Source organism: Quercus suber, unplaced genomic scaffold, assembly GCF_002906115.3.
Source record: "Quercus suber isolate HL8 unplaced genomic scaffold, Cork oak 2.0 scaffold_10, whole genome shotgun sequence".
NCBI classification, from domain to species: Eukaryota; Viridiplantae; Streptophyta; class Magnoliopsida; order Fagales; family Fagaceae; genus Quercus; species Quercus suber.
Genome location: NW_027069476.1, coordinates 1,677,129 through 1,686,827, shown reverse-complemented (window position 1 = coordinate 1,686,827; position 9,699 = coordinate 1,677,129). Strand labels below are relative to the sequence as shown.

General features: G+C 33.4%; 2 protein-coding genes across 3 annotated transcripts; one reads left to right on the top strand and one right to left on the bottom strand.

The window, feature by feature from the left end:
• The first annotated feature begins 604 nt into the window (after nt 1–604).
• LOC111986524 (trihelix transcription factor GTL1) lies at nt 605–3,188 on the top strand. Of its 2 annotated transcripts, XM_024018167.2 has the most exons (3): nt 605–1,170; nt 2,009–2,658; nt 2,994–3,188. In XM_024018167.2, exons 1-3 carry the CDS (start codon nt 740–742, stop codon nt 3,014–3,016), a joined length of 1,104 nt encoding a protein of 367 aa, XP_023873935.1. In that variant the 5' UTR covers nt 605–739; the 3' UTR covers nt 3,017–3,188. The 2 variants fall into 2 exon arrangements, with proteins under 2 accessions (XP_023873935.1, XP_023873934.1); XM_024018166.2 differs by having other exon boundaries at nt 2,009–3,188.
• A 5,420-nt stretch (nt 3,189–8,608) lies between these two features.
• Nucleotides 8,609–9,089, bottom strand: LOC111986520 (uncharacterized). Its single transcript, XM_024018161.2, has one exon. It carries the CDS (start codon nt 8,916–8,918, stop codon nt 8,742–8,744), a length of 177 nt encoding a protein of 58 aa, XP_023873929.1. The 5' UTR covers nt 8,919–9,089; the 3' UTR covers nt 8,609–8,741.
• Nucleotides 9,090–9,699: the final 610 nt, after the last annotated feature.

The window sequence follows — 9,699 nt, the reverse complement described above, 5'->3', positions numbered from 1 at the left end:
TTGCCCTAGAGTTTAAAGGGATCAACTAATCATTCATGTCTCGTGAATCATGAGGAATAAAAACATTTCCTAAAATGATTTCATGGATCAATAAGAGCATTCATTGAAGCATCGTTCGGCAAAATCATGCATGGAAACATGGTATAATTTAGGAATCCACCTATCATGACTTAACCTATTCTCCAATATGAAAAATTCTTCCTTTTTATTTTTAATGAAAATTCTTTGATACGAACCTCTTTCAACAACACCGTGCCCATGCATAAGAAGCATTGCGAATTTGCGACAAATCATAGCTTGCATGAAATGCACGCGGTTAAATTTTTTTTTTTTTTTGAGAAAAAGGTAAAAATATTTTACTTTAAAAACCCTATAAAAAAATATTTATTTTTGAGAGCAAGAAAAAACCCTATACTATACAGAAGAGAATAAGGAAATACTACTAAATATCTAAAAAAAGAAAAGAAATATGGCATGCTGACAAAGTGACACGTCAGATAGGAGGACAGGAAGGTAAATATGTACAAAGAATAAAAAACCTATTTGGGACTTTTCAAACTCTCTTGTAGTCTTGTAAGTTTTTACTCTTATTGACTAAACCCATTTCACCAATCTTAAAAAAGAAAAGAAAAAAAAAAAAGAAAGAAAGAAAGAAACGAACCCTCACTTCACCGCCGCATAAATTTCATTCGTTTATTTTTTTACCTTTTACTTTTAAACGCTTTTTCTTTCTACTCTAATGGGGGGTTTCACCGGCGACGGTGAAATTCCGTGTCCGGGGGAGCCTTTCCATGGCCACGTGGCGCCATTTCCGGACACCGCCGAACTGATTTACGCCAATCCGCCGCCTGCGATTAACTTTTCTCCCGTCGAGTTGATCCCTCAACGCCATAGCCTTCCGCCGCAGAAGCTTCGCCCGATCAGGCGGTCTCCGCCGGAGAGTTACGAGATTCCGGAACCGACGCTCGCCGGAACCCTAGCGACTTGCTCGGCGGAAGAGGAGGACGCGGGGTTTCTGGCCGCCGGCAAGGAGGTTTGTGCTGTTAATAGATTGGCCGGCGACGGCGATGGCGAGTGTTTTGAGACTCCGAAGCGGGTCGGGTCGGGTACTTGTTGCTGGGGTCCGAATGATGAGGTTCGGGTTTTTGATGAACTTGAAGCAGAATCTAGGTGAGCTTTTGATGCTTTTTATATAATTTTTCTCTTAAAAAAAGCTTTCTTTTGTTATAAAAAATGAGTTTTTTTTTTTTTTGTTGTTGTTGTTGGTTTTCACTATTCAATTTGAATTTACAATTTTTGTGAGGGTCCCTTTGGTATTGTCTGTTGGAAAAAGTTAAGTTTTGCACCCAAATAAAAAATTAGACTGTTAAAATTTTTTTACATACGGTGAAAATAAGCTGAATTTTATGGTTTTTCTTTCAGACTATGAGGTGGGGAATGTTGGACTTGGTGCAGTAGAAATGTGATGAAAATTTAAGATGAAATTGTTAGATGGGTATGTGTGGTTGTGTTTGAAATGACACTGGTTGTATGAGTTTGTATTAGTTTTTTTGTTTTTTGGGTTGTAGTGAACTATAATAATGTATGTGCATGATGAGTTTGCAATTTTGTTGTAATGGGGGATCTTGGATGTTGGTGGTGATGGTGATGGGACTTTTTGGGATAATAATGGCTGGTGGAATTAGGTTTGGGGTTGAGAAGGGTTCTTGTGGTGTGATAACTGATAAGGGCATAGGCAGGTGATGTAGATTAAAAGTGTTAACTACTTTTTTTGTTGTTGTTATGTGTAGGGTCAGAAGAGAAACACTTGGATTTTGTAATTGGGCCCTTTTGGTTTGTTTATGCACTATTCAATAGCTTTATTGAAGTGTTTTATTTGAAGTAACATCATCCCATCAACTATAGGTGGCTGATTTTTTTGTGTTTCAAGTCATAGTCTTTGGATATTAGGACATTGAAACTTGTATGACATGTTTAACCAATTTAATGGATTTCTTTCTGCTGTCAGCTCTTCTTCAGATGAGGATGACGATGATGATGATGATTTTACATCGGCAAACATCAATGAACCTATAAACCGGAAGAGAAAGAGAAAACCAAGTGAAAAGCTTAAGGGTTTTCTGGAAAGTTTGGTAGCTAAAGTAATGGAGAGGCAAGAACGGATGCATAAGGAGTTGATGGAGGTAATAGAAAAGAGGGAGCAGGAGAGAAGAATCAGAGAAGAAGCTTGGAGGCAGCAGGAGATGGAAAGAATGAAAAGGGAAGAGGAGGTAAGAGCCCAAGAGATGTCAAGTAGCCTAGCCTTCGTTTCCTTGATACAGAATATTTTGGGTGATGAAATTCAAGTTCCCCAACCATTAATTACCCGATGCAAGGAAGAAGATGGAGGTGAAATTGGCATGCAGAATGAGGTCAAGTGCGATCCAAATAATAAAAAATGGCTAGAAGCTGAAGTACAAGCACTGATAACACTTCGAACTACTTTGGAACATAAGTTTCGCCCAACAGGCTCCAGAGGATCTATATGGGAGGAGATATCTGTTGAGTTGTACAATATGGGCTACAACCGATCTGCAAAGAAGTGTAAAGAGAAATGGGATAACATGAACAAGTACTTCAGAAGGTCAATGGAAAGTGGGAAGAAGCATGCTGCAAATGGTAAGGCATGCCAATATTTTCATGACTTGAACATCCTGTATGGAAATGGACTCATTAATCCAGGAAATAATGTTAAAAATGCAAACACTGAGAATGAGGCCAAGAGTGAAAACTGAAAAGGAGTAGTAAATGTTGGAAAAGCTTTTTATTTAGACTTTGAAGAAGCAGCTGAGAGCTAAATATTATGGGCCTTGGTACCCTTTTTTGTCAATGTTTTCGGTGGAGCTTTCTTGTATATATCAGCATTGAACTTTTAGATATATGCCTATGATATTGTTTTTAATTTGGCTGTATAAGGGCAGTGTTTTATGCTGTTTCTTGTCCAACTGAAACAGATGAAGGGATGCAGTTAGGCTGAAACCAAGTGCTGTTCCGAAGTTGGTGTTCCATTTTATGCTTCCTCGTGTCTTCTCTTATCCTACGCCCATAGTACATATTTATCATTCTTGGTTTTGGAGGCAATTGACAATATGATTTGGCATGCTTGCTCAAAGTGTTATTCAAATTTGTCGAAATCATCTTCAGATTTATTTGGGTTTGGTGGCTGCTGAATTTGGTGCCTATACCAAGTGTGCAGTTTTATCTGCAAGAATTGCCGCTCAAGAGTTCTCATTGATATTATGTGAGGGCTTGATTCTTGATTCTATTTTTGCTTTTCATGAGTTAGATTAGGTACTATATGAAGATGTTCTAAATTAGGAGTGTAATTGGTTCAGTTTGGTCGGTTTGAAGTGTAATTTTTCCGCTGGGCTGAAATTTTCAGTTTTACCAAATTTGGTACCGACACCAAACTGTAAGGGAGGAACACCGAACTGACTGGATTTCAATCAGTTCGGTTTGGCTGGCTTTTGGTGGCTTCCAATTTCTTAGAAAAAAAAAACCCTATTTCCCTTTGCTTTCTCACATTTTCTCAGCACCCAAACACCAAGCACCAAGCCAAAAAAAAAAAAAAAACTAAAAATCATGTATATATTCAAAGAACATACCAAAATAAGAAAATATATATTTCCCTTTGCCTTCTCACATTTTCTCATCACTCAAACACCAAGCACCAAGCAAAATAGCAAACAAAAAATAAAATAAAATAAAATAAAAAAGAGAACGGCGAAAAAGCGTACTGAAACAGTGTGATAGAGAGAGAAACAGTGGCGTGATGGAGAGAGAGAGAGAGAAACGGTGGCGTGATGGAGACAGAGAGAGAAACAGAGGCATGACAGAAAGAGAGAGATGGGGAGAAATAGAATGACTAGAGGGGGAGAGGGGAGAACGACTGCTATCTATGGGTCAAACTTGGGTTTAGTTGTGAGAATATGCGTGTTCTTGTTACTAAGATACCAGGAACTTTCTTGATATAATTTGTACAAATTAATATTTAATATATTTCGGTTCAATTTCGGTCAGGCCCGTATATTTATGTGGGACACCGAAATTGAAATTTTTTATTTTTATAAAATGAAAACCGATACCAAACCGCACCAAAATCGAACCGAAATTTTGGCAACGATTCGGCCAATTTTGGCCCCTTTTTTTTTCAGTTTCTCAATTTTTTGCACACTCCTATAAATCTAAATGTTTTCTTGATTATCAAAAAATGTGCAAAAATTTTTTCTCACAACTGCTGCTGGCAATTCCAACATAAACTAGTGTACAATTTTTTAAGTAGTTAGCCACAAGGCTGCTCTTTCCATTAGGCTCATGTAAAGTACACAACAATCCTCAAATGTGCAAAACAATCAATGGAATCATGGAGACATTTAGTTGAACTAATGACATGGGAACCCGCCAGATGCCCAAAAATAAAGCCTCTGTATTTGGTATTCCAAATCGCTTGAGTAATTTCTGCTACCAAAGAATAAGTAGAAGGGGAAGTTGGTCCGTTTTGTACATGGACTTCAAGTTGATCAGCTGAAGTCTTCTTCTTTTTTTTTTTTTTTCTTTTTTCTGATGGAAAAAAAATGGATAAAGGAGGACGACCTAAGTTCACCTGAGCGTGATCATAGTAATACTCTACCCGTTGGGCCCGGTCCTACAGGAGCAAAAGATCAGCTGAGGTCTCTAGAGCTACATTCAACATAAGAAAGCTTGAATTGCAACGCGGCATCACCATTTAAACACAGCTAAAACGAGGAAATAGACAAAGATGAAGATGGGGATGGCTGAAAATAACAATAACAGTACAAGAGGTGGCTCAGGCTTCATGTAGTATGGGAACATAAGCAACGACGATATCAGGAGCAACCCCATGAAGAGCGAAGCACAACTTTTATTTTCACCGTCACTGCTCATCCTTATTCTCAGAAGAATGAGGGTAGAACGTGATTGAGAGCGCATTGGGTTTTCATTAAATATATTGATGACGCGGAAAGTCAAATTTTTTTTTGAGAAATCGGAAAGTCAAATTAAGTAAAATGTATTAATAAAATTCAGTTTGCAATTCTATTTTAAGATTGATTGGTACATGCAATGTATGAGCAAAAATATGTTCCAAGTGCATGAATTTTGCATTTAGTGCGCGGGCAAAAATAGACACTAAATTCAGGAGAACTTGGAAGTTGACGTTACTCCCTGAAGTTTCCTTCTGTTGAGCTTTATGTAATGAGGCAGGCTTATAAGAATTCAAAGTTTCAAAAGTTATTTTGAATTAAAACACGTGTTTTTTTTTTTCTAAGAAGAGTTGAGTACTTGTACTTTGATAGCCTCTTTGATGGCCTTGTTGGTGTACGTTATTTCCTTCTTTTTTGAGCATTCACATTGGACTACCCATCAATTCCTTTAGATTGATCTATTGTGAGATGGCCAATCTTAGCCATTGAGTTATTGATCTTGGTTGTAAGTGACTAATCCTAACTCTGGTGGGAGCAAGTTCATTGTTGGGTGTCCAGTTGGGCATGAATGGGTCGAGTTGGTCGTGGGGTGTCATACTCATATCTTGGCCATTGAGTGATCGATCTTGGTCTTGGGCTATCAAATCATGCGAAAGATATATGTTATCCAATTTTTTTGCGTGTGAATAAAATATAAATGATAAATAATATTTATATGGACAAAACTGAGGTACAATATTTTGGATGTTGTTTCTTAGATTTCTCACTTAAAATTGAGCCATGTAATTACTTAACTAAAAAATATATTTTCATCTTATGAGGAAAAATCTACATGGCAGAATTTTAAAATGAAAATCTAAGGAATAGTACTTAAGTTTTGCCCTATTTAAATAGACTAATAAAAAAGATAGATAGTTTAATGCTAGTATAAATATGAAATGGACTAGACAAAACAGAAAAAATGACTTTTTAAAGTTAAATTTGGCTCAAAATTGCCCAATCCAATGCAAATACTCTTATCACTAGTCTACTGTGTTTAATTTATTATTTATAATTTAATATTAATAAAAATAATAATAATTCTTTTACGACATATTGTTAATTAATGGGTAGTAGATACTTTAAGTCGTGATTATCATGAATATCCACTGGTTTCTTTTTGATATATTATCAGGAATATCCACTGGTTTCTTTTTGATATATTATCATGAATATCCACTGGTTTCTTTCTTGTTTCACTTTATTCTCCATCAATAAATAGTTGTCATGTGTTCTAATTAATTAAATACTATCATTATTGACTTATTAATACTACAATTATTAATTAATAGTAGTATTTAATTAATTAGGTGAACATGTGGCAAGTATTTATTAGTGGAGTATAAAGTGGAGTAGGAAAAGTGGGACAGAAGATTTGGACTCTCTTTTATTAGTTGACCTAACGACAGCACACCAAAATATGTTAAGTGACTTTTATGTTTTTTTGCATTTATCAAGTGATTTGACCAATGGTATTAACATTTTACAAGCGCATTCGATTAGAAGTCAGTTGCTTGTTTAAGATGACATACATGCACCGCACATTATAAACATTATCAGAGATTACATAGCTTTTTATAATAAGACATGTGCCAAACAATCGGTGTAATGGTTAGATTTAGAACAATATCATGAGTTTTACATGAAAAAACATTGAACAAAAATCACCATTGTTGTTCACCTTGTAATTATTAAAATTTGTGATTTGAATTTTTTTTTTTTAATTTTTATAAAAAGGACGAAGAAGAAGAAATTTTTATGAACAGTGTGCTAAATTGAAGGTTTAGTTTTACTAAATAAAAGACTGTCGACATTTTCTGTTATTAAGTCAACACAATCAACTTTACAAACCTTTTGGTAAGGTATTCTAGCAAGACTTGGGCTGGCTCTATAGTATAGGCAAATGAGGCAGTCATATAAGGCTTCAAGTAAAAAAAGACTCAAATTTTAACCAATAGAGTTATTTCTTTTATTGTAATAGTATTAATTAAACTCAAATTAACAATAGCCAATAAATAAAATAACATTTTTTTAATCAAATGAAAAGCAAGAAAAATAAAGAGACAAAAATATTATGTCCAAAACATTTTTCACAATATTTTCATAACAAATTCTAAGTAGTAATTTGTTACTGGCTGATTGTTATTTGTGAGAAAAAAAAAAGTAATTTCAGTAGTAGGTTCAAATTAGAACCGGTAACAATTTAACACCTAATATTTGTTGTGAAAATTTTGTAAATATAATACTTCTAAAAAAAGAGTAATATACAAAAAAATTCACAACAATTTTTAACAACAATTGAGTTAACAAACTTTTACTAGTTCTTATCTAAGTCCTACCATTAGCATCACTTTTTTACTTACTACTATCAATCTACCACATCGACAAATGTGAAAAATTTTGTCTAAATTTTCTTTAAAAAAATTATATATGGTTCATGTTTAATTAGTAATTTGCATCTAAAATAAGATAATAGAGTTCAAGTAATAGTTAGTTTTTTTTTTTTTAAGTCATTAAATGTAAATACCTCAATTCAATTTTCTGTTTTAGGCTCCCAAATACATCAAACCACCTTGAGCAAGACACTACAATAACCTCTTTTATAAGGCGAAAAATAAATTGTATATACATCATACAAACACATTTATTTTTGCCTCTACAAATTCTTTGGGTAACATGTTTGCAATATACTAATAGATGTACAGAAAACCTTTTCTAAGGTTTATCAAATAATATTTTTCTGAGGCAGGATTATTTAAAAAATAATAAATAAAAACGATATAATTGATCCCTAATTAATGATGCTTTCAACTTAGTTATGCATTTAAATTATTTTCCCTGTCCTGAGAAAAATTCTTTCTTTAAACAACTTTTCAAGATCTCTATGATTACAAATCATTGAAAGCAATTTTCACACCTCATACTGAAAAGTACATTAACAATGTAATACTACAAAATCTTCGCATAGTAAACATTTATAGTATTATGATAAAAATTCCTATATATATAAACAAACATACGACTTGAAAATTTTAAATAAGACTCAAAAGATATAGATTTAATAGAGTGACTCAAATTTTTCTCACCAAATAAAAAGAGCAACTCAAAGTACACCATGTCTTATTATAATTCACAAGTCTTGAATGCTCATTGAAATTGATTTGCATTCAGTTTTTCACAATTTGTACATAAAAGTATTCATTCATGTAAATCTAACAAATATGTAAAATTTCACTGTCCAATAATTAAAGACCGCAAGTATCATATTATTGAATTAAACCACCAGATGCATCTAAAATCCCCACGGACCTTTCCATTTTGCGTTGTAGATTTAACATCGTAAGTCCACTACGATTATTTATTTCAATAATTTACAATACTCCAATAAGCCATAATCAAACAAAGAATCAGATAAACAGAACATTAGAAAACAGTTAATATTAACAAAAATATTCAAATGAAAGAATAAATTTAAGAAAAAAAAATAAGAAACAGAACATTAGAAAAAGTAGTTAATATTCAAAAGAAAGAATTTAATTATGATTATATATAAAGGGCTTCAAGTACATTTCATAATAAAAGGACACAATCTATTCCAAATGTTACATTACACACTCTTCTCATAAACCAAAAAACCGAAAATGTGTATCACAAAATTAATTAATTAACTAACCACAAACACACTAATTAAAAAGAACAAAAATAAAAAAGACATATGCATCACTTAGAGGCTTGACGAAGGAAAATGAAAACCGCGACCAACACGACGGGGATGATAAGGAGTACAGAAGCAGAAGGCGGATGCAATGGACCCATCACCAATGGGAAAAAGAAAATCACCGCGGCTACCACCAACATCGCCACAATCGAACCAATGCCCCAACCAAACTCTTCCATATTGATTAAAACCTCTTGTTCAGTCCCTCACAAAACCTTGAATATTAGAACGGTTAATGTCAATAAGATTAGCAAAATGGGTTGTGTAAAAATGTGTGGGGGAGTCACATGCAGATTTAGGCAATCTTTGGGCGTATGAATATGTATATATATATAGTTTGCATGGTGTTGCTTGGCAGGGGGTCACAACGGTTGGCTTAGTTTGCATATATGCTAAGTTTTTGAAATTGTACCAACAACATGACGTTTCGGCCAAAGTTTCACTTTTGAATTGAGATTATATCATATGGGACAGATATGCTAATTCCATGGGGTTCGGAACATGCATCAAAACAACAAAGGTTTGACGCTAACAAGACATGAATAATATATATATATATATATATATTTGATAAAAGACATGAATAATATTGCTATATAAAATAAATAAATCAAAGGCCCGTTCTAGGTTTTTTTTTTTTTTTTTTTTTAATTTAAAGGATGATGCATTGTACTAATAGAAAATATTGCTAATTTATTCGGTCCATTTTATTGGTTATTTGATTCCACTTTTTTAAAGTGTCTTAAAATATCATCTTTTTAGAAGAAAAAAAAAATCATCCGCAAAATATCAATGACTTTCCTAGCTTTTTCTTCATTAAAAAAAAAAAAAAAAAAAAAAAAACCATTTCCATTAGATTTATTTTGGTAAGTTTTTGAAAAGTTTTTTCCAATTTTAGGGATAGGATAAGGCATTTAATAATGTCCCTTTAAAAGATAGATTTTTCTAAACATGATTAAT

Excerpts from the sequence above, each read along its gene's own strand:
- LOC111986520 (XM_024018161.2), bottom strand. The coding sequence starts at position 8,918 with ATGGAAGAGTTTGGTTGGGGCATTGGTTCGATTGTGGCGATGTTGGTG.
- LOC111986524 (XM_024018166.2), top strand. The coding sequence starts at position 740 with ATGGGGGGTTTCACCGGCGACGGTGAAATTCCGTGTCCGGGGGAGCCT. Across the intron at positions 1,171-2,008 it reads GAACTTGAAGCAGAATCTAG|CTCTTCTTCAGATGAGGATG; the intron begins GTGAGCTTTTGA and ends TTCTGCTGTCAG.